At 44.4% G+C, this 22,738-nt stretch overlaps 2 protein-coding genes across 2 annotated transcripts; one reads left to right on the top strand and one right to left on the bottom strand.

Annotated features, from left to right (window-relative positions):
- Positions 1 to 7,080: 7,080 nt before the first annotated feature.
- On the bottom strand, positions 7,081 to 10,315 carry WFDC5 (WAP four-disulfide core domain 5). Its single transcript, XM_016152454.2, has 4 exons — positions 10,231 to 10,315; positions 7,735 to 7,875; positions 7,504 to 7,644; positions 7,081 to 7,108 (listed from the first exon to the last, which is right to left on the bottom strand). The coding sequence occupies exons 1-4, from the start codon at positions 10,313 to 10,315 to the stop codon at positions 7,104 to 7,106; spliced, it is 372 nt and encodes a 123-aa protein (XP_016007940.2). The 3' UTR covers positions 7,081 to 7,103.
- A 7,074-nt stretch (positions 10,316 to 17,389) lies between these two features.
- PI3 (peptidase inhibitor 3) lies at positions 17,390 to 19,560 on the top strand. Its single transcript, XM_036229093.1, has 4 exons — positions 17,390 to 17,497; positions 17,993 to 18,091; positions 18,927 to 19,166; positions 19,405 to 19,560. The coding sequence occupies exons 2-3, from the start codon at positions 18,013 to 18,015 to the stop codon at positions 19,163 to 19,165; spliced, it is 318 nt and encodes a 105-aa protein (XP_036084986.1). The 5' UTR covers positions 17,390 to 17,497; positions 17,993 to 18,012; the 3' UTR covers position 19,166; positions 19,405 to 19,560.
- Positions 19,561 to 22,738: the final 3,178 nt, after the last annotated feature.

Here is a 22,738-nt window from a genome sequence, read left to right as displayed (position 1 = left end):
TAAGTGATTTGCTCAAAACGACCCAGCTAATCCATGGCACAGGTAATGCTGGAAACTAAAGTTTGTGATTCAAGACTCTCCACACTTTGATCACCTACTATGTGCTAGTCACTTTGTACTCTTCACTGGGTTGAATCCCCAATCCCAACTCTGCCCGGAGGTTTTCTAATCCCGTTTTACAGATGCGCAAACAGGACCAGCCCTAAGAGCGGGGCCATCCCACACTGCTCCCTCCTTGGGGGTCTCATGGAAGATGCGCCTGCACGGGGAAGCTGTGGCGGCCTTTCCCCCACCCCTATCCCCGCCACTCTTGGCAGCCGCACCCCTTCCCTGGACCACGCCCCTCCCGGAGGGAGGCCCCTTACCTGTCGCCGCAGCTCCACGGCGCCGGCTGGGCGCGTGCGTCCCCGAAGGCACGGAGGCTTGGGAGCCGCTGGCCGCACCCGGGCGAGTCTCTGCCTTGGCGGCCCCGCTGAGCTTGGCTGCTGCGGAGGCCCAGCTGCCCCCACCTTCCCCGTCTTCCTCCGTCCCCCGCGGCTGAGGCCGCATCTATCGATCGCTGCCTGGGGAGGGAGGGAGACCGCGGGCGGCAGGAGGAGTTGGTTTCTATTCCTGACTCGGTTGGGGAGGGCGGGGGCGGAGGGGGGCCTGGAGACTGGTCCCTAAAAATGGGGCATCTCCCCAAGTCAAGGGCCAGGGGACGAGGAGTCATGTAGGGGACGAGGGTCTCCCGTAGAGAAGGATTTCAGCCGGAGCTTCTCTGACAAAGGAGCAACAGTAATAATAGCTTCCTAAATTGATATGAGCCAGGCAGGCTCTCTGCTTCAGGTGACTTATCTAAGCTATTGCTGACACGGATTTGACAGAATCAGGGTCTTGTGTTCTCTGTTTTACAGTTGAAGCCCAATCACTTGCTCAGAGCTCTTAGCTAGGAGTTGTGGACCTGGGGTCAAATTCCTGTCCCCCAAAACTGCGGCAGCAGATCTGCATTAGGGAGTTGGAGAAGATGGCCTCACCCGGCAATGAGCCCCAGGCTCTGCCTGAGCCTGCTCAACACCCAGTTCTTCCCCTGCTGGCTGTGAAACCGCAAACGCAGGAACACACAGATCGTATGGCCCTTGGGGTTCAGTCTCCTCACCTGTCCGGTGAGTTCCTGATTCCCACCTTCCAAGTGGATTGTGAGGTAAGAGAACTGTGCTGAAGAGTTTTGTCGACGTTGCATAATCTACAAGCATTTATTGAGCCCCTACTGTGTGCCTGGTCGGGGAGAGGGTGCTGGAGATTGGCACCTGAATACGGAAAGGATTCCTACTTAAAAAATATGAATTGTTATCAATAATAATAATGACCAACATTTATTGAGCATTTATCTTGGGCCAAGATAAGTTTAAGCTGCAAATGTATCTGTGAGGTAGGTGCCATTATTATTCCAACTTCACCGACAGGAAATGTAAGCCTTTGAAGAGGTGAAGTGACCCGCTCAGGGTCATGTCGCTGACTGAGTCCTCCAGACAAGCACTGTCCAACAGATACAATGTGAGTGACACATAATTTAAAGTTGTCTGATAGCAACATTTAAAAAGAGAGAGAAAACAGGCAAAATTAGTCTAAATAATACATTTTATTTAACCTAGTACATTTACAGTATAATTTCAACATGGAATCAATAAAGAAATTGTTAATGAGACATTTTACAGTTTAATTTTTGTATTGTCTCCAATGTCCAGTGTATTAGTTTTTTATTGCTGTGTAACAAATTACCGCGCAATGAGCGACCTAAAACAATACGAGTTTATTATCTCACAATCTCTGTAGGTCTGGACATGGCATGACTCGATTCACCTGGCTGAAGTCGAGGTGTTAGCCAGCGCTGTGGTTCTCTTCCAAGCTCACAATTTATTGTCAGAATTCATTTCCTTGTGGTGGTAGGACTGAGCGCCCCCCTCTTCCTACTGGCTGTCTACTGGGAATCATTCTTGGCTCCTAGAGGCTGTCTGCGATTCCTTGCCATATAGCCCCACAGGCAGTTCTCAAGGTGGATATTTGCTTTCTTCCAGGCAAAGCAAAGTGCCGACTTCCTCTTCTGTGACCAGCCAGGGAAAAAGGCTCTGCTTTTAAAGGACTCACCTGCTTAGGCTGGGCCCACCCAAGACATTCGACCTTTCCCTATACAACACACATTCACAGGTTCCACCTACACTCAAACAGAAAGAAATTATACATGAGCAAGGGTCACTGAGAATCATCGTAGAACTCTGCCTACTACACCCACCTACGGCTAATTTCAGTTTGGACTAATCACACTTTATGCACCCAGAAGCCACATGTGGCTAGTGGCTACCATATTAGACAGCTCGGCTCTAGGCTGTGTTACTTTAGTTCTTCCCCAGAAAGAACAGGAAGGTGCTCAGTGATCTTCTTGTCCAATTCCCTCATGTTATCAACAAGGAAACTGAGGCATATCTGCAGAGAAGCAGGTCTCCTGTTTCCTGGCCCTGTACTATCTGTAGCCTTCACTACCTCCAAAACTCAGGGAGTTCCTCCTGGAGTTGGAGAGGTTGTTTTTAAACAAGAAAAGACCGACCTGTTTCCCAAGGACAAGAGAGAATGGAGCCACGATCTGGTTTCATCCCCAGGCCATGCTCCGGGAGGTATCTGGAGCTTCAGATGAATTCCTGAGTGATAGGAGTGGAAAGAGGGGCGTACGGGCCTCTGGGGCTAAAGGGGTATCCATACAGTGCCATAGATGGGGTGCTCCCCAAATTCTCCTTCCATCTCGGCTCCAAGTGGACACCTGAACCAATGGGGCTTTACCCTGAGGATTAAGCTTGATATTGCATCATGTACAGAAATTTTTGAGCTGCTTCGTGTGTGGTAATTTGCTACACAGAAATAGATAACTAACACACTGGGTTTGAATCCTGCCTTTAACCACTAAATTTCTGTGCAACCATAGGTCAAGCGATGTCTCCCCCAGGATTTTCATTTTCCTCATCTGTAGAATGGGAACAATAAGTATCTTTCAGGACTGTGATGAGGGGAAGTACATACTGTTCCCCTCCATGAACAACTCTTCCTGCCCCCCTTTTTAAACCCAGTACAGCAGTAAGGATTTAATTTAGCTGCAAGAACAAAAGGTGAACCATAGTGGCGTTGTCAGAGAGAAGCTGACTTTTTTTTGGCAGTCCGGAGCTGGTGCAGCTGCCCACGAATGGCGCTGAAGACCTAACCTCCTTGTCACTTCCTCCTCCACTAACCTTGTGTGCCTTTCACTCTTGTAACAGACGATGTTGGTGCTTTGCCCTTCGGATCGCTTTACCGCTTTTACGCACACTGGCTCCTGGCATGCTTTCCCTCCCGACAGCTAGTATCTGCATCTCGTTGTCAAAGGACGTCTGTAAGGCCGTTGGAGCCAGCTATGCCCATACACAGGGAGAGCCTTAAGTGCCTGGGAATTTATATCCCCCAACTTGTAGTTCTTAACTGGCGACAGAGGGGTACAGAGGCATAGATGCTCCAGCTCCCTCGCCCCATCGTGACAAGTCTGTAGGGTCACCTACACTTGTCTCTAGAACCCTCCTGTGGGAAGTTGCCTGATGTCACATCTTTACTGGCCTACTTCCTTTCTTGGTACACTTCTCCACTCCCATACCCATTTTTCCTGGAAGCGTTTCCAAAAAAAAAAAAATCCTATGAATCTTCATCTCAAGATTTGCTTCTGAAAACACACCCAAGGCAATCCTGGAAGTCATTGGATAGCTGTTCTAGTTGCAGCATCGTGACCTAAGAAGGACGAAGGACAAATGGGTGCTGGGCAAAAGGCTGAGTCTGTCTCATTTGTTAGGAAAACGACAGCTTTCTAGGAAACCCCTCCCAGTGGGCAAATATTTCTAACTGGCGACATTGCTGTCGGTAAGGAAGACGTGGAGAACGGATGGGTAGCAGTGTCATATTTAGCTAACTCCTACTAAAACTCAAGGTCTTGGTTGGCTGTCATACCCTTCAGGAAGTTTTCTCTGGTCTCGAGTCTGAGTTAGGTCCCTCCTGGCCTCCCGTAGTCTCTTGGATTCCTCTCGTCTGGTTCATATCATGCCACTCTTGAGCTAGGGCTTTGTCTCATCCTCTAGTACATGAGTTCTGTAAACACATAGCCTAGAGCCTGTTCTAAGTGCTCAGCAAACATTTACTGAATGCGTGAGGGAGGAAAGCAAGATGAGAGATTAAAGGCCCAGGTGTCCAGCCTCCCAGTAGACTTCCCAGAAGGGCAGTGGAGACAGGGAGTGGATATGGAGCTGGACGGGCTGGAATTTGGTAGCTGAGGACAGAGCTGGCACTGCATAGACCAAAGCACAGACCTGTTGGAACAGGTAGTGAGTTAGCCAGGAAGCAGAGCAGGTGACTGTCTAGAATGGGCCATGTAGATACTTCCACCTGTAGCAGAAGCCATGACCTGTGACCTGTCACCTCCTGCTACTTCAGAAAACTAGCCCAGAAGTCAAAGCCTGCAGACAGCCATGGGCCCCTTGGCAGCCAGGTCCTGACCGGCTCACCTGGGAGCCTCCTCCCGGAACCCCTTAATTTTTCCTCCTGTTGCTTTTCAGGAAAGAAACTCAAGGCAATGAGCGGAGTACCAACAGACTCGGGTTCCAGTTGCCTAGAATTGAGGCTGGTCACTTAACCTCGTTGGGTCTTCATAATCCCCATCATTCAGGTGTAGAAACAGTCTTTAGGGCTGGAAGGAATTTTCGAATTCAGAATATAATTAGTGCAGTCAGTAAGGTTGTAAGCTTCGGCATCAGACTCCTTTGGACTTAAATCCCAGCTCTATTAATTATAAACTGCACGACCTTGGCCAAATTAACCTCTTTGTGCCTCTGTTTCCTCATATGTGAAATGGGCAAAAAATCATAATTTAAACTGTTGCTGATTTTATTACTATCTAAGGAAGCATATGGTATAGTTTAACCCTGACTAGTTCACCTTTAACCAAAAGTCTTGGACAAGTCGCTTATCTCAAAGCCTCTGTTCCTTCACTGTTGAATGGTTATAGGATGGATGAATGCAAAGATGTTTTAAAGTGCGAGGCATAAAGCAAGCATTCACTAAAGAATAATAATCATTATCTGAAATAGCCAAGCTCTTACTGTGGCAAATCTGTACCGAACTATCCCCCAATCCCCCTGGCTTTCTGCCGTAAACATGCATTTCCCTCTAACAGGTGTGAGGACTGGCTGGACAGCGTAGCCTATTCTCAGGTGTCTTTCGCCTTGACACCAGCGGCTTCCGGACAAGCTCTCCTCATGGCAGAGGGTGGAAGCTGCAAGCAGCCTGGTGGCTTGCCCCGCAACTATCTCACTCTCACTTGCACCCACATCCCAAAACAAGTTCCAGGGCCAAGCCCCAAATCACCGGGCCTGGGATGTATATTCTACCCCAGGGAGGCCATGCTAAGGGTAGAGAGGGAAGGGACAATTGTGGCAAACAATACAATGTGCCATAGTATCTGTGTTAAGCACCTGAGTTTATAGATGGGGAAACCGAGGCCCAGAACGAGGAAGGAAAATATCCACGTTCACAGGGAATTCAGCGACTCCCAGATTGTTCTCCTCCTCTCCCCTCCCAGGCCTCACCTTGTATCCATATAATTAGCATCTGCTGCTTTGAGTCAAGCTCAGGCATTTGAATCACACCAGAAGGACCATGGCAGTGAGGAAGTAGAATTCTTTCCATCTTCCTACAGGGCACAGATGTGCAGAGTGGTGACTCACCTGCGACCATACTGCAAGGTCAAGGGAACAAGGAAAGATCCAGGATTCCCAACTTTGCCTCCACAGTTGACTGTCCAGCCCCAGATTCTATGAAGACGCAAGAGGAGAGCCGGCAGATAAAGCAGAGAGAGGTCAGCCAGCCTCCTTCCCCTCCCCCAAGCAAATCCTGAGTAAAGGGACAGTCAGGAATCTAGCTATCTGGATCCAGAAATGTCCACTGGGACGGTTGTCATTCTCTCATCGATGCCCTCCCGCCCCTCTCCCCCACCCCCTGCCCACATACTTGTTAGGCCCTGACTACAGATCAGGCCCTTGAGAAATCAAGGTGAATGAGGTATTGTCCAATCAATGATGGGGACAGACCCCCCCCCCAAAATAATGACATCCCAACTGTTCAAGCAACATTTTCCCAAATGTGGATGGAGCAATTTGAAATGACCTCAGGATGCACCTGGATGCACGTAATACAACACTGACTCTTGGAGTGAGAAAGTTCCTCTCTTTTTAGTCCTGATTATACTATGAAAAAAGTATCAGTTTAGAGACCTGTGCCTTTAACATCTCTATAACCCTTGCCAAACTCCATTTATTATAACAGACAGAAAGCGGACTTTAGGCTCACAGTCTTGGCAGGTGGCCTTATCTAGCTAGAATTTAATAACATTATTTAATATTGTTTAATCAGATATGATTTTAATGGAACTTAGCTGCTTACATCGCATTTGCTTTTATAATTACATTCTATTCATGGCAAGTGATCTCGCTTACCCCATTTATGGTAGTGATAGCAAGTTTTTCTTTTGAAGTAAATTTATGTACAAAAGTGAGTTCATTTAAGGAAAAACGTTAGATAAATAGGGGTACAGGCAGTATACGAACTATCGCGATGCTATTTTGCAGGTATGGTGAGAACTGTGAACTGACTGATGTTTGGGAAACTCTGCTAGAACGTGCATTCGGGCTCGTTGGGCTGCCTGAGGGAGGGGTCAGGACCCCGCAAAGAGAGGCCTACCTGAATTGGGCACTTTAGGTGAAAGAAACACATGTACAAAGAGATGTAAAAGTGGGTGTCAGGAAGGATGAGAAGCTCAGAGTGGCAGTGGTACCGAGAGAGGTCCTCTGAGGTCTAGCCATGACCCTTGACTCCCAGGAGGAAAACCCAGGGGTGGGAGGGCTGCAGGGGAAGCGGAGGCAGGTCCGTGTTTATCAGAAGGTTGGAACTGCGACTGGCAGAGATGGTGCTGTCTGGATGGCAGGGTCCCAGGCACCCCACCATCATCTCTTCCTGCTGGGAGCCCCATCCTGAGGCTCAGAGCCATGGATCCTAAATCAGAATTAGCCTGAGGAGAGAGAAGGAAAGGGTTAACCCCCTCCCATGCCAGGGCTCTGAGTTCTGGGCTTGACTGCTCACCCAGACCCCATCAGCCCACTCCTGGTAACCACCAAGGACAGCCTCCCCAACCTTCTTCACAAAGAAAGGCAGGCTGAAGCGCAGAGCAGTTTAGGGTTCTGGCCCAGGGGACACCGGCAGGTTTACTGAGAGAACCAAGGATCCCCAGTCCCTCCATCGTCCTAACAGGACCCTTTCCACCTCATCCACTTTCCCAATTCTGGTGATGCGGGTGGGGGGAGGGAGGCAGGCTTCCCGAGACGTATCCTGCTAAGCCTGTTGAACTGTCCTAGAGCTGGGGCTCAGAGAGGGAAAGAACCTGCCCGGGCACCCGGGAGCCCGTACCTCTGACAGGGCTTCGGCAGTCCCGGCCGCAGGCGCCGAGGCAGCACCGGCTGCTGCCCCTGCAGTCCGAGTCCTTGTGGCACAGATGCTGAATGGGGCTGAGGCAGTGCAGTCGGTCCTCGGGACAGGCGCCCAGCTTGACTGCAACACAGGGGCCTGGGTGAGCCCTGCCTGTGGCCTGTCCCCGGGGCCTGGGGCTCGGCCGCCAGCAAGGTAGGGGCGGACGCTTACCTGTGACCCTACGGACACACTGGCGGAAGCAGCTTTTGTGGCAGCACTTCATCCTTGAGGGACACTGGCTGTCATCCACACACTGGTCAGGCACGGAGAGGAGGCAGGGCCCGTCATCTGGTGGACATCCCCCAGATTTCTCTGTAAGAGAACCCCCCAGATCTTGCAGCTGCAGGCAGCTCAGAGTTACGTAATAAACACTGCCCTGGGAATCACAAGATCCGAATTCTCCACCCCTTACTTCTTGCCTGTTTTTTGGTAAGTTATTATTTTTATTTTTTAGATGGTTTTACTTTTATTCGTTTTTATTTCATTTTTTTAATGGAGGTATAATTGATATATAACATTATATTAGTGTCAGGTGTATCACGTAATGATTCGATATTTGTATACATCGCAAAATGATCACCACAGTAAGTCTCGTTAACTTCCACCACTGTACATTGTTAAAATTTTCTTTCTTGTGATGAGAACTTTTTAAGCTCTCTTAGCAAATTTCACATACATAATTCAGCATTCTTAACTATAGACACCACGCTATACATTATATCCCAGGATTTTTTTTCTTTTTTTATAACTGCAAGTTTGTACCTTTAATCCCCTACACCCATTTCGCCCACCCTCTACCCCCCTGCTCTGGCAAACACCAATAGCAATTTCATATGGTTTGACCTATGTGTGTGTGTGTGTGTGTGTGTATACACATGCAGACATATACAAGATTGTTATATATATATATGTATAAATACAGTCATATGTGTACATATGAACCAGGACATATGTACATAATCAAATATACAGGCATACTGCCATGTATACATGCCTATACACATAAATCTACGTACACAGCAATTACACATACACTCAGACATACACAGTCATATATATATATAAACATATAGCAGACGTCTGGGTGTGAACAGAGACAGGAACATAAAAAGTCATGCACACACCACATGCACAGAGCTACACAGAACCAGGACTCTTCTCCAAAGCAACATAGCCATTGAAAACACTTGTTAGACACTTCCTGTCTATCAGGGACTACCAGGTTCTTTATGTCAGAGACACACAGACGTATTTGAGTGTGTGTGTGGCAGGGGAAGAATTTTATAAATGTCCACAGAAAATAAGCCAAGACTTCCCTTCCCTCAGCTCTGCCACTTTCCTCCACTGTCTGAAATCCTACAGAAAACCAGGCAGAAGTCTCATGGGAAAAATCAGGGCAAGACAGGGGTGCGATGAATTGGAGGAGACCAGCATCCTCAAGACACCGTTTACTTCTGAGAGAGAAGCATGAGACCTCATTTTGCAAGGAGTAGTAGGTTTGGGAGGTGAGTCCTCCTGATTCTAAACACTTGCCCTCGACTGCCACCTTCAACACTGACTCAGAGTCAGTCTGTGGCCTTGGGCAAGTGGTTTCCCACTGAGCCTCAGTTTCCTTATCTGCAAAATAGGGATAAAAATAGTCGTGATCTCACAGCATTGCAGCTAGGAGGAATGTGGTGATGGTCCATGAATCACAGCCAGCATGGGGTCTGGCCTTGGAACTTGCCGGCATCCTTCCCTGCTCAGCCTGGGGGTTCTGAGCACTCTCCTCCCCACATCAGATCATCCCCAGGGAGAGACCCCTGCCTCTGGGGGAGGCATAAGTTAGGTAAGAGGGGGCAAAGACAATACAGGGAACTGCTCCTGGAGCCCTGTGGAGGTCGAGACCTGTCCCCATTACTGTCTCCTTCCTGCAAGGCAGGGTCAGGGCTGCACAGGTGTATGTAGGTCAAGGTGTTTCAGCCCCATAAGGGGATGGAGGTGGAGGCCTCGCCTAGGTGGGGACGGAGGCACCTGTCTAGCTACTCCAACAGCCCTGGCCTCCCTCACCTTTTGGGAGAGGCGGGGAGAAGAGAAGAAGGAGTAGAGCTTCCTCTCAACAGAACCCAGATCCCAGAAACCACGTCCCTACTCAATTCCAGGGTCCCTTCCACTGATTGGGCTGGGAGACGGGGAGGACTTGAGAAGGACAGAAACAAGATGAGTGGAGACCAGACCAGGGATGGCCCTATTGGCCACAGAAGACGACAGAAATGGTCATCTCTCTGCCAGGAGGACCCGCAGATCCACACACTTCTGTGGAAACAACCAGAGCAGAGCAGGTATAGACGGTTTAGCTCTCCAACCCCAGAGGCACAAAGATATACGTGTACACAGGCGATGCATGCATCCAAAATCCCACACTCAGACATGGAGACAGGCACAGACGAGCACCAAGAAACTGGCAGGGAGATGCTCTCAGATATAGGTGTGGGCAGGCCGACAGGTGCAAATAAGCACAAACGAAACTCAAGCTGCTGGAAGCACTAAGAAGCGGGCATCCACAGGCACACAGACACACAAACACACAGACATATGCCGCATCGCCTGCCTCCCCCAAACCCTCACAATCCCCAGAGAGGTAGAAACCACCTAGTCCCTGGAGCAGAGGGATCTACCCACACTCACCTCCCTTCTTTCTGCCAGAGGCAGTAGGCAGCTGGCTCCCCAAAGCCAGGAAGGCCACCAGGAGGAGGAGGCTCTGGGCCCTCATGTTTCTGCTGCTGGCACCTAATAAGGTCAGGGCCCAGAGGCTCCTAAATTAACACCTGCAGCCCCAGGGAGGCTAGAGCTGCTGACTGAAGGAAGGAAGGAGAGGGGGTGGATGGAGCAGCACCTGTCTGCCTTATTCTGGCCCCACCTCCTGCCGAGAGCCTCCATTCAAGGGCACGTGCGTAAGAATTGACGATGGGTGGAGGCAGGACCTGGTGTTGGGGACTGGGATCCAGTCCTGCCTGTATTGCTGACTTGGGCTATGATCTCGGGCGAGTCTTGTCCCTCTTCGGGTCTCGGTTCTTCTCATCTCTACAATGGATGAAGGTCATTGAGCCTTTCCTGGTTTTCTATGATCTTGGAGCCTCAGCAATGGCTTAGGCAGGGGATAGAGTCAGCTTTGAATGGCAAACATTTGCAGAGTTCTGGGTGCCTAGGAAGCACTTGGGTTAGGGTCAGAGCTCCCTGCTGGAGAACCCTGGCCCAGGCTGGTACCGTGAGTGAGGCCAGCCCTGGCCTCTCCTCTTGGGCCCCTGTGGAAAGGAGGGAGAGACAGGCCTGCCACTGATGAGATCACCTCCAGTGGCATCTGGTAGAACAGCCCTCTGCCTAGGTCTAGCTCAGCTGTCAGAGGTAGATGAAGCACAGATTTGGGTTTGGCTTAAGTCACTGGTCGCAACAGATGTAAGTGGCTTCTGGGACCCCATCCCTGGCCCTAAAGGATCCTGAGTAAAAAAAAAAAAAAAAAAAAAAAAAAATCATCTCAACCAAGGAGCCACCCTTAGATTTCACATCATTTACCTCCAGCATTTGGTGGAAGTGAGGCAGCTGGTCCTCGGGGTTCTACAGGGCCCCAAACAGAAACCCCATGAGCCACAGTACCTCACCAGGACCCCACCGTCCTATTTGAAAGATGAGACTACTGTAGGCCAAGGACACGTAGTCAATTTCCAGCTAAGCTGGGACTCCCATCATTGCCTCCTCACAGTCCCCAGCTGGTTCCTGGGCCTCAGAAGCCAGGCATCACCCCACCTGACCCTGAGAAAGGAAGAGAATGTTCCAGTCTGGGACAACCCTCACAGTCGGGAGGTTCCTCCTTGGGTTTAACTTGACTTCCTCATGCCGTCTTCTAAACTCTCAGGAAAGAGGGGCCCTGTAGTCTATGATCTGATGTTGCTTTGGGAATTCTAGCATCCTCTTGGCAGCTTTCTTTAGAAGGAAAAAATTTTGAAGCTATTTTTTTCCTGATTACAAACTATATGTGCATATTAAAGAAATACTTTTTCAGTTAGGATGATTTCCTAGACATTTTCCTGGGTGATGAAGTGTCCCTCAATATCATCGTTTCTAATATACCGCGGTGTTTCATCAGATTTATATGCCAAAACACATGTAATCAGTTCCCTATTGTGCAATATATAGGTTTCTCTTTTTTTCACTCTCATATGTAAAGCTATGACAACAATCTCTGTACATATGTTTTGAGTCACATCTCTATTTTCTTGGGGTAAATTTGTCATATTAGAAATCCCAGGTCAGTCAAAAGGCACGAACTTCCATTTACAAAATACATACATACATACATACATACATACATACATACATACGTCAGTCAGTCCATCCTAGGGATGCATTCACAGCATGGTAACTATAGTTAATAGTATATCATATATTTTAAAGTTGATAAGAGTAAATCTTAAAAGCTCTCATGGCAAGAAAAATAATTTGTAACTACGTGTGGTTGATTAGACATACTGTGATGACCATTTCTCAATATATGTAAATATCGAATCATAATGTTGTACCCTTGCAACTAATATAATGTTCTATGTCAATTATACCTCAATAAAATAAATAAATAAATGAAAACTAGAGAGCAAAGTTTTTCAGGCTTTGAATACCCTGAAATTGCATTTCAGAAAGGAAGTAAAAGAGTATGCGAGAACCTCCACCTGCTTGCTCTGCAGGAGATGAGTGTTTCCTGTTTTTGTCTGACCAACATTCCTTCCTTTGGTGGAGTCGTTGAGCCCCACCTCCTGTAATTCTGATTGGCTGCCAATCGTCAGAGACTTCCCCTATCACAGGTGAGATATGCTTATACTGACCAATTGTATTTCTTCTTTGGTGAATTGGCTGGTTTAGTACTTTGCCCATTTTTATTGACATACCTTTACTTTTATTATTGAGTTGTAATAGCTCTTTACATATTAAGGATACCACTAACTTGTCATACACAAGAAGCAGTATGATAAAGTGGTTAGCAGATGTAAACTGGACTCAGGCAGACCTAGTTTTGAATCGTAGTGCCCCCAGGTTCTAATTGTGTGACTTTGGACAAGTTACTTAACTTTGTTGAACCTCAGTTTACTCATCTATAAAATAGAGATAATAATATTTATTTTATAGGGTGGTTCTGAGAATTGAATGAAGTGAGCTTGATAAATGCTTATTTTAATCCTATTCTATTTGTTTCCTTGTTTTTACTTTGTACCAAAGTTTTCGATTTGGGGGTAGTCAAATTGGTCTTTTCATTTGTCTATTCTCCCTTCGTTTTTATGCTGAAGAAAGTCTTTTTTTACTCTGATGTCAAATAATTATTTACTATATTTACTTATAATTCTTTAGTAATTTTTTTAAAAAACATATTAATTCTTTATCTGAAATTTATTTAGGCATAAGTATGAGATAGGAAAATCCTTTTTTTCTAAGTTATTTAGCAATTATCCTAGCATCGTTTAGTGAATAATTCAAGCTTTTGCCATTGATTGGGAATCAGAACTTAATCAAAAACTCAAGTCTTAATATGTAAATGGAAGCTGATTCTGGATTGTCTATTCTTTTCCTTTGACTGTTTATTCTCATGCCAATACTGCTTTTGTAACTATTGCAGCTTCAAAATACATTTTTGTGACTGGTGGTATCTCATTATTTTTCATTAATCTATATTATCAATCATCCATGTCACAAGTATTTCGTTTTTCCATAATAACCTAATAATCATTTTTAAGTCCCTAAAACAATTTTTTTGTAAAAAATTATCACAAAAATTTTCAAAATTGCACAAAAGAACAGTAAGTACTTTTATGAAACCCTTATACCCATCATTCAGATTCAACAATTAACATTTTTCCCAGATTTATTGAGATGTAATTGACATGTAACATTGTGTAAGTTTAAAGTGTGCAACATGATGATTTGATACACAAATGTATTGTAAAATGCTTACCACAGTAAGTTAAGTAATATTTCCCCAACCTCACACAATTACCATCATGTCGTTGTCATTATAGCAAGAACATTTGAGCAACTTTCAAATGTACAATACAGCATTGATGATGACAGTCACCATGTTGTAAATTAGATCCCATTAACTTGTTCATCTTATAACTAAAAGTCTCAACAATTAACATTTTACAACACTTTCTTCACATATATTCTCGCCCCTTTTTGGCTTAAGTATTTTAAAGTAAATCCAATGCATCTTGCATTTTACTCTTAAATACTTTAGTATGCATCTCGAAAAAATAAGGACATTTTCTCATGTAGTCCCCATACTGTTGTCATATCTAACAAAATTAGCAGTAATATCTTAATATCATCTAATATTCTACTTGTATTCTATTTTTCTTATTGTCTCAAAAATGACTTTGTACATTTGGTTTGTTCAAATCTGAATCTAAACAAGGTGCACACAGTGCATTGGTTGTAATGTCTCATAAGTTTCTAGAATGTTCCCTCCAACTCCGAATTCTCTTTCTTCCCTTCCTCATCTGCCTTCTGCATGCTATTTATTTGTTGAAAAACACAGACGAACTGTTCTTTAGAATATTCCATATTACTTCCCTGCTATATCTTTCAACTTACTTCTCTATCCTTCATATTTCCCATAGACGAATGTTAGCTGCAGGGGCTTGATGAGGTTCAAGTTCAACTGTTTTGGCATGAACACTTCACAGGTCTTGCCAACTCACTTTTAGTGTGGCGAAGATAGATTAAAGTGTTTCAGATTATATCCCCTGAAGCCCCCATTGTAAAGTTGTGCTTTCCTACTTACAAACAACAAATAAACTGTGAGGTGATGAGTTGACACCCTGTAACTATTCAGTCCCAAACTTTCACCTAATGACGTTTGAAGCTATGGATAATCATTGCCTGAATCAATTATTTCATTAGAGGTCACAAAAACTCACCAGGCTTTGATTTTCATTATATTTAAGGTGCAAACTGAGGGTAGCGAGCATGATTAAACATCTATATGGGAAAAAAAGACATTATTAACACTTTATATAAAGCAGAGATCCAAGAGGCTTAGATGCCACCTACTGGAAACCAAAAGAAAAACACCTTATTTGCAACAGGCTAGGGATATAATAAATAAATAGGGATATAAATCTTCTTTCTGGAAAAAGAAAAAAGCAGAACACACTTCCATTAATGCCCAGGCAGAGAATAGTCCATTAAACATCATGAACAACCAAGGTGACAAGGCATCTCAGAAAGAAAGAGAAAAATTTCCAGAAAATAAGCTTACAGACATAGAAATATGTGACTTAAATGACAGAGAATTCAGGATGGTACTTCTGAAAAAACTCAGTGAGATCTGAAATGAATCATATCAACAACTTCAGGAATTGAAAAAACAACTAGATGATCAGAATGAGTTCCTTAGCAAGGAGACTAACACCCTCAAAAAGAACCAAATAGACCTTCTGGAGATAAAGACCACACTGCAAGAGTTGAAAAATGAAATAACAAGCTTGGGAAACAGAGTTGACCAAATGGAGAAAAGGATCAGTGATATCAAAGACAGAGATCAAGAAATAAATCAGGAAGAAGAGAGAAATTAAAGAATGAAAAATAATGAAAGAGAAATGCAAGAACTAGCTGATAATATCAAGAGAGGAAACAAGAATAGTAAGAATTCTTGAAGGAGAGGAAAAGGAGCAGGGATTAGAAAGCATTTTCAGACAAATAGTTAAAAAGAATTTCCCAAATCTAAGAAATGAGCTGGAGCTTGGAATTCAAGAAGTCAATAGAACACCCAATTATCTCAACCCAAAAAGACCTTCACCAAGACACATCGTATTAAAATTATCAAAAATCAACAACAAAGACAGAATTCTCAGGACAGCCAAGGAAAAGAAGACGGTAACCTGTAAAGGAAAACCCATTAGATTATTGTCGGACTTCTCAGCACAATTAGGAGTAAGGTGACTATCGGGCTGATAAAAGCAGGGGAGTGTAACCCTTACTATGAACAGGGCATTATAAGCTTAAAATAAGAAGAGATGTGCTATAGTAAGATATAATGAACGTTCAGCATACATAGGCACAAAATAAGACAAAATATTTCTTCCCTCATTTCCAGAGTTAATTGCTATCTTGATTTCATGTTTATAATTTCCTCATTTTTATTTACCCCTTTTTGAGTTTTACTACATGTGTAAGTATTCCTAAATAATCTATTACTTAGTTTTCCTTGGTTTCGAACCTTGTAACAAGCATATAATTCTAAAAATTTGGCTGGGAGGGACTTGCATTTTTCATTTGACATTATTTTAACTGGTCACATTGTGACTATATTTATATTCATAACTATATTTATATATAAATATTAAATGGACATACTTATGTTATTTTCACTATATAATATTTCATTATATTAGTATGTTATAACATTTTCATCCATTATTTTTTTGTTGGTTATATGGGCTGTTTCCAGTATTTTGTTACTAGTAACAGTACTTTTGTGGGCATTCATGTGCATGCCTCCTGCTAAACATGTGGAAATATTTATCTTGGGTACCTGCTTAGGAGTGTGATTGCTGGACCATAGGTTTTTGCACATGTTCAATTTTAATAGTTCATACCAAACTGATTTTCAAATTGGTTATACCAATACAGACTCTCACTAATAATACATGAGAGTTTCATCTCTCTACAAATCAATAGGGAAAAAAAGATAGACAACTCATTAAAATGGGCAAGATACTCGAATAGGCTAATTAGAGGAAAATCCACATAAGTGGTTACCTCTGGGGCGTTGGAAGGGAAGCAATTGGGGAGGTAGGACAAAAGGGTACATATATGGAAAATAGTCATCTTCTTTACCTGGCAGGTGAGTACACACTGCCCATTTTAATGCTATTCTTTAAAGAATCTAGTGTGTTCTACACACTTTTTTGTTCGTATGATTTATTTTGCAATGAGCTTTTTCTTTTTTCTAGAGTAGCCAACAGACTCCAACATTTGAACCTTTGCTTATAGCGCTAGTGGGCATGTGGTCTGAGTCCAAAGAGACAAAGGATGGGGAGTTAGTCAACTGGTTTACTAGCCAGTCATTAGTCTCCTTTCTTCCCTGTCACACTTGAATTCAGCTCAGTCACTTCCACACTTCAGATTCTGTCCCTGGCAACACCCAACTTCTGGGTACTAATTTCTATGACTGTCAACTTTGGTAACAATGACAGAATACCAACTCAGACTAGCTTAGTCAAGAAGCTTAATTTATTGGGTAATAACTCAACATTGGGAAAGGTGTGGGAAGGGATGCTGTCAAGGAAAAGGGGAATGAAGGGCAGATTATTACACATTCTCTCTCGCCATCTCTTCTCTGCTTCTCTTAGTGTTGTAATTAGGTTCATTTTTCTCACACAGTTGAACTCATTCTAGACTGGAACCATAGCTTCCGAAGTTCCCAGACTCATGTCTAGTATCTTTACCAAAAGGAGGAACTTTCCTCTTCTCCTAAGTGTCCACTCAAATAAAGGACTTCGACAGACCTCGCCTGAGCACCCACCTCTCACACACACCTCTACTTTGTGATTAGCAGTCCCCATTAGACTCTTAAGTTGATGGTACAAAGAAACAAGGGTTCAAAGAAACCTTTGAACCTGCTGTTCTAAGGAGGATGACATTCTGGGTGTGTGCACGGTAAATGTCCATCTTATAATTTCTATTTTTTTCCTTTTACTTTTCTAGGTGTTTTCTCTCTTCCAGACCGAGAATTCTATCATCCCTATTACCTTCTTGGTGCATCTCAGGATCTACCTGTGTGACATGGCAAAGTGCAGTGCTGAGCTATGAGACTTTCAAAGCAAATTTGCCTTTGAGAGTTTTTCTCAGGGCCAGGGGAGAATGAAAGGAAAGCCCAGCTTGATGCTGGGAGGGGTAAACTATTAAGGTAAGTCTGGGTAGAGCTTGTTGGGACAGGAACTAATCAGTTTTGAAATCAGAACATAGGGCCTATCAGAGACTTGCTGAATGACCTTGAGTGATTTCTATCTTTTCTATCTTTTCTTTGGGCTTCGTATTCTTTCTAAATATATATATATCTATATATCTATATATATAGATAGATATATATTTATATTTATAGATATATAGATATATATAGATATATAATTGTGCTGATGGTGCCTATGGGCCGGCAGCTCTGCACCTCCGTGAGAAAGCAGCACAGTTCTTGGCACCGTCAGAGGTGACGTAACACGGCGTCTGCCATTTCTCTCTGTGAATAATCTTTAGGGAAAGCCCCAAGGTCCCTCCCAGGATGGGGGTGGATATTTCCTGGTAGAACTACAAAAATGTAGGTCTTGCCCTTGTAAAACCACAGATCCACCCCTGGCGCCAGGCCAAGCGAAGGCTGCATAAAACAGGGCTTGGTTTCTGCTCGTAGCCATACGCTTCCCTGACAACATGAGGTCCAGCAGCTTCTTGGTCCTGGCGGTTTTTCTCGTCCTTGGGATGCTGGCAGCCCAGGCAGCTGTCATAGGAGGTAAGTGGACAAGTGGCCTAGCTGGGGCTGGGTTGGTTTGAGGAGAAGCTGTTGGGGCAAACCGGGTCCTGCAGAGAGCACTTCTGGAGCAGCAGGCAGAGCTCGAGCCTATGCTTCAGCCTGTGATCACTTCCATGGTATCCAGAAAAAGTAGAGAGTTGCCTAGTGGACTCCACATGCTTTCCACCCCAGGACTGAGATATCAGGACTGTCTGTGGAACAAGGGTTTTTATGCGGCCTTGGCCTCAGGTATTGATACCTCTGCAGAATATGCAATGAGGGAATTTGGGCTTATCATGGCATCTGCCCCTTACCTGTCTGCCCTATAAAAACACCTAAGTATCAGTCCTCTAAGAGGAGGTTAAGAACAAACAGAGCCTCAGAAATCATGTAGTTTGAAGACTGCCATTTTTCCAAGTAGAACATTGAGGCCTAGAGAGGAGTAAGGAATTGTCAAAGCAATCTGCAGAGCCAGGAGCGGCTCAGGTCTCCTGGCATACGTCTCAGGACTCTCTTCCCCTCCACTAAGTTTCCTCAGACAGGACAGTGTGTCCCTCTCACCTCTGGGAGTCACTCCAGTCTGGCATTTCCTCGCCAGGACTTGGGATGGAGGGAGACGAAGAAATGGACACCTGGGGCAACATGGTCCCGTAGACCCCTTCCCCAAAGCCCAGGGAACACCATCCTGAGAGCACTAGCTAGCCTGGGTGACCCTCCCCCATCTCAGGTCATAGTTTGGGGGACACTGCAGTGAGCAGTGGCTGGACCTAGAGGAAAGACCAGATAGTTGAAGTAGGGACACTAGGTCTAAATGTGCACCCATTTCTTCTTTCAACAGTTCCTTATAAAGGTCAAGAAGCTGGCAGACGTCAAGTTCTGCCCCCACAAGTTCCATTAATAGATCTCTTAGGACCCGGTCCAGTCATAATCACTAAGGCTGGCTCCTGTCCAGTGGTTCAGATAAGGTGCGCCATGTTGGATCCTCCTGATGCCTGTGCGACCGATATTCAGTGCCCAGGGGTCAAGAAGTGCTGTGTGGGCGCTTGCGGAAAAGCCTGTTTGGATCCCCAGTAAGGTAAGAACTGAATGGAATAAGAGGTGACACTTGAGGCTAAGCAGTGGGAAATGATCCCAGGTCGATGGGAGAGAAGATAAGGGGGGTTGGTGGCCGAGGGGGAGGGGCTGCTGAGGGGGTCTCAGAGGCTGTAACTGGGGTCCTGAGAGGGATGGCGTGAGGACTCGACCCTACCTCCATGGCTTCTGAGTTTTTTGACCTGCCGAATCATGTCTCCCATTCTCCTCTCTCCTCCCAGGTGAATCCTGACTTGGCTGTACGCGTGAAGGCCCAGGGGGCTGGTCCCCATAGCACCACCCTTCCCACACTGCTCATCCTTCCTCTCGATGAGGATGCCCAAGCCTGGGGCTGCTTCCCACATTGATTTTCCAATAAAAGACTGCTTTCCACTCCATTCATTTGATTCCTTTGACTTCTGTTCTCCTGGAAGCTCTGGCGGGGTGGGGGCAGAGTTGGGACTCCCTCTCCCCGGTGGGAGTGGGGGCGAGAGGGTCCTCTGGGAGCCATTCCTGGTGTGTAAAAGAGAGCTAGGGGCAGGAGCAAGAGGCCCATTCCTAGGGCTTAATATTACAGATCCAATAATCAACCCAAAAACTAGTCTCCGTATCAGCAGGAAATGGAAATCTGGAAATTTCGCCCCTGGCGTAGGAGCAGGGAAATAAAAACCAAAGCGTTGCATAAATTGCAGGTAGTTTCTCTCCTTTCCAATCGACCCATAGTCCTGACCTGGCTATTGTCAGCCCTGCCAGTGCAACCAACCAACCCTTGTAGCTAAACCTGTAGCTCCTCATGTCCTTCCCTTTTATGTTTCCCAGGGACCTCTTTCCTCCCTAGAAGTCATAAAAAGACAGATGCTGGGAAGCATTCTCTGCTCGTGAAGCATTTCACTTCTTCATGCCTGAAACGCCTCCATTAACACTTAATTCCGTGGTTAAGCAATAGCCTCTCCCAACTTTCCATTTTAAGATGTGAATGAGGAGGCAAGACACACCAAGTCCTTGATCCTTGAGCGTGACCAGTGAATAGTGCTCTTTGGAGAAGTAAAGTTGGAGGCAGGGGCAGATCTGAGTAGGGAAGAGAGTGGAGGGTATGCGCTTAGCAAACTTGAATGACTTCATGGCTCTGCCACTGGTCTACCTGCCCATTACCTTTGGACAAGGGAGTTCTTTGGAAAGGTCAAAGATACAGGAGGAGGAGCATTTTGGATGCAGTAGGACGAGCACAGGTGTGGGAGTCAGTGCACCTGAACTCTAGTCCCAGCTTTGCCTCCCAACCTCTTGGATGACCTCCGACAAATCTCTCTCCCTCTCTGAACCTCAGTTTTCGGTTCAATCTGAGGAGTTGGATGTAACTATTCTGGAAGGACAGTCTGGTCCTGACATTCTGGCCCCGAACAGCTCTTCCTTTTGTGTTGGGCTCTTGCTGAGAATGGAAGTCGGGGGCAGAAGCTTGAGGTGAGAGCCCGGGGAGCACTGTGTCCCTTTGCTCCAGGAGCATACGAGCCAGGGCTTCCCACTCATCCTCCAGGATATTGGCTGGACTGGGCTAGACGTTTGACAGCAGGCTGTATTGGCATACATGTGAGAGCAGTGCCTAAACTTCCGACCTGACAAACACATCACATTGTTGGTAGTAAGAGTACTTTATGCATTTAGTTTTCTCTGTTCTAGGTCCTATACTAAGTATGTAATACATATAGTCTTATTTATTTCTCACAAGAACTCTCTCAGATGGCTATTATACATGTGTCTTTAATTTCGTTAAAAGATTGAAACCATGAGAAGTTCAGTAGCCACCCCAAATCACATAGCTGGTAAATGATGATAAATCCTATTTTAATTATAAACTAGCAATAATCAGAATACGGACCAGCAAGAAAGTCCCACTTATAAGATCAACAAAATTATACCATTTCTACTAATAAACTTAATAAGAGGCAGGCAGACTTTTAAAAAGAAACCTATATAATGGTTTATGAGGTACATAAAAAAGTCTTAAATAAATTCTCACTACGCTCCTAAATGAGGAGACTCTACAAGGTGAATATCTCGATATTTACCTCTTCAATTTACTCTTGTTATTTTCCAGCTTTGTTGCAATAAAATTGACCTATAACATAGTATGATTTAAGGTGTACAGTGTGATGATTTGATACTCGTATATATTGCAAAATGTTTGCCACCATCAGAGTAGTTAACGAACCCTTCACCTCACATAATTAGCACTTTGATGTTGTTGTTAGGTAAGAACATTAAAGCTCTACTCTCATTATCAGCTTATAGGAATACAATACAGTATTGTTAACTCTATTCACCATGGTCTACATTAGACCTCTGAAAGGCACTCATTATCAGGGTACCATCCCCCTGTTTCCTCCACCGCTCAGCTTCTGGCCACCACCCTTCTACTCTCATTTCTTTGAGCTGGAGTTTTCAGATTCCACATAAGCGATTTCATACAGTGTTTGTCTTTCTCTGACAGACTTCATTTAGCATAATGCCCTCAAGGTCCTTCCATGTTGTCAGAAATGGCAAGATTTCCTTTTTTATGGCTGAATAATATTCCATTGTATACACGTACCAAGTTTTCTTCATCCATTCATCTGTCAACAAACACTTAGGTTGTTTACATGTCTTGGCTACTGTGAATGATGCTGAAATAAACTTGGAAGTATCTGCACTGATTTCATTTCCTTGAGATATATATACCAGAAATGAATTGCTTCATCATATGATAGTTCTATCTTTAATTTTTGAGGAAACTCCATACTCTTCTCATAGTAGCTGTACCAATTTACATTTCCACCAAAATGCACCAGTGATCTCTTTTCTCATCCTCCTCATCCTTGCCAGTGTTGATCATCTATTGATTTTTTTTTTTTTGATAATAGCATTCTAACAGGTGGGAAGTGAAGTCTCATTGTGGTTTCAATTTGCATTTCTCTGATAATTAGTGATGTTGAACACCTTTACATGTACTTGTTGGCCATTAGTATGTCTTCTTTGGAAAACTGTCAATTCAAGTCCTCTTCCCACTTTCCATTTAGATACTTTGGGAGTTTTTTTGTTGCTCAATTTACCCTTTAAGAGTGACATATTTGAAACTCTAAATTTTTTGTTTTGTTTTGTTTTGTTTGCTTTTTTTTTTTGTCCTAGTAAATGCATAAAGTACTCTTACTACCAATGGTGTGATGTATTTGTCAGGTCAGTGATTCAAGAAACTTAAAAATCATACTCAAGTTTGTACAGAAGGAAAAATTCTTATGAATGTCCATTAAATTTCGAATATTTAAAAATAAAGATTAATTTGAGGGCACTTGAATCTCCTAGCTTTAAAACTAAGTAGTAACACATAACATGATGATATTGTTAAAAGAATAAAGAATCAGACAGAGAAATCAATCGAAAGAACAGAAAATCCAGAGGAAAGCTTTATTGTATATAATTTAGTTTAGATCAACGTCATATTCAAATCAATGACTAAAGCTTGGATTATTAAAAAAAAAAACTGGATTTAGATTACAGGTTCACATTTACAAAAATAGAAGACTGCTTCTCAGGAAGCAGTCTAGT

Source organism: Rousettus aegyptiacus, unplaced genomic scaffold (genome assembly GCF_014176215.1).
Source record: "Rousettus aegyptiacus isolate mRouAeg1 unplaced genomic scaffold, mRouAeg1.p scaffold_m13_p_12, whole genome shotgun sequence".
In the NCBI taxonomy this organism is placed as follows: Eukaryota; Metazoa; Chordata; class Mammalia; order Chiroptera; family Pteropodidae; genus Rousettus; species Rousettus aegyptiacus.
Note: the sequence above shows the minus strand (reverse complement) of the source record. Positions and strands in the feature narration are given on the sequence as shown.